This window comes from Chrysochloris asiatica, unplaced genomic scaffold, assembly GCF_000296735.1.
Source record: "Chrysochloris asiatica unplaced genomic scaffold, ChrAsi1.0 scaffold00100, whole genome shotgun sequence".
Classification (NCBI taxonomy): domain Eukaryota; kingdom Metazoa; phylum Chordata; class Mammalia; order Afrosoricida; family Chrysochloridae; genus Chrysochloris; species Chrysochloris asiatica.
The window spans coordinates 12,104,060-12,105,638 of record NW_006408618.1 but is presented as its reverse complement, the minus strand read 5'-3'; the positions used below and the strand labels follow the sequence as shown (position 1 = coordinate 12,105,638).

Genomic DNA, 1,579 nt, shown 5'->3' with positions numbered 1-1,579 from the left:
AGCCAGATACAAAAGATTAAATACAACAACTGATACACATAACAACATAGATGAATCTCAAAAGCACTTTTCTAAGTGAAAAAAGACAGATACAAAACATTAAATACTTTCAAGATTATGTTCACATGAATTTATTTGAAAGTAAGAACAATATAAAGTAATGGCTATCTGTGGTCACAAAGTTGTTTGAAAGAGCTTTTTTGGTGATTGCATGACTAAACACATTTACCAAAAATCAAGCTGCATGCTTAAAATGGTTAAATTTTACATGTAAATAAAGTTACTAAAATAATAAGTTTGTCTTTCATTCCCCTGTGCTCATTCTGAGCTCAACTCAAATTGTTATCTTGTTAACTTAACCAGAGTTTGTTAGTTGCATCTTAATTTTTATTTAAAGTCCCTCAACATTATAGGTCACAGAAAAATACCAGGTTTGTGGTATTTGGGGTAAGCCATTGAGGTGAAAATATTCATGAAATAGTCGTAAATATGTTTCTATAACTTTGATGAGAAGCTGGAATTAGAGATACAGATCTGTGAGTCATCTGCAGAAAGCAGTAGAAACCATGGAGTTGATAAAATCGTACTATATTTTTCACATATAATGCACTCATGCAAATAACAACTATCCCCAGGTGGGGAGCTGTGGGCTAATGCGTCAGACTGCAAAGTCATTTGAACTGCAGCGTCGGTGGTTCAAGCTCACCAACTGCTCCTTGGAACCCCTATACAGGGTCGCTGTGGGTCTGGACCAACTCAACAGCACTTAACAACAACAACAACACATAATATACACAGTGCACCTAGGACACTAATGCACAAAGGGACTGCATGGTCTGCAAAACAAAAAAACTGTCTAATGCATGTGTCATTTACATAAAAACACAGTACTACCTCTCACTTCTTACCAATCCACAGAACCATAGGAAGTGCTTAGTCAAATATGAAACAAGTGAACGACTTCAATTAAAATACTGAATTTCCCATCAGATCCAAGTCATAATCACTAAACTTAAAAATACATTTTCCATATATCCGTATCTCGAGAATCACATGTCTCACCTGATTCAATTTTTCAGTATAATTCAGCTCTGAAGTCTCTACTGCATTTGAACTTGATGCTTTTTCCATGCTCACTATTTGCTTTGGCGATTCCACGTTTGAAGTGGCTTGTGAGAAGTGCATCCTTGACATGGAGGAGCCTGCAGAGAATGACCCTGGTTTCACTCTAAATGACTGGGTAAAAATTTTACCTTTTGTGAATAAAAGGAGAGAGAAATATTGTCACTAGCATGTTCTAATTTACTTTCTGGTAGTTATATACACGGGTTACTCTGAGATACTTGTCCTTAACTTAGAACTTAAAATTAAGAAAGGTTTGTATTTTCATATTATGCCACTAACATTTACATATAAGTAATTTATCATCTAATGGAAAAAACCAAGAGAACATAAAGAGGTTGCCTGCTTTCAATAACGCCACTTCAGGTCACCTGAATATAATAATTACAGAGAGGCAAGATTTGATGGGTAAAAGTCCACAAAGCTGTATCCTATTTTGTTGTTGTTGTAAAGTGCT

The 1,579-nt window shown here is 35.3% G+C and overlaps 1 protein-coding gene across 1 annotated transcript in view; it reads right to left on the bottom strand.

Moving 5' to 3' along the window:
- The window catches only part of LOC102827911 (tudor domain-containing protein 5-like), a gene marked incomplete at its 3' end in the record, with an annotated part of 101,130 nt that overhangs the window by 94,927 nt on the left and 4,624 nt on the right, over nt 1–1,579 (bottom strand). The window contains exon 3 of the mRNA XM_006867106.1: nt 1,063–1,253. Coding sequence (XP_006867168.1) covers nt 1,063–1,253 — 191 coding nt within the window. The remainder of the gene's footprint in view (nt 1–1,062; nt 1,254–1,579) is intronic.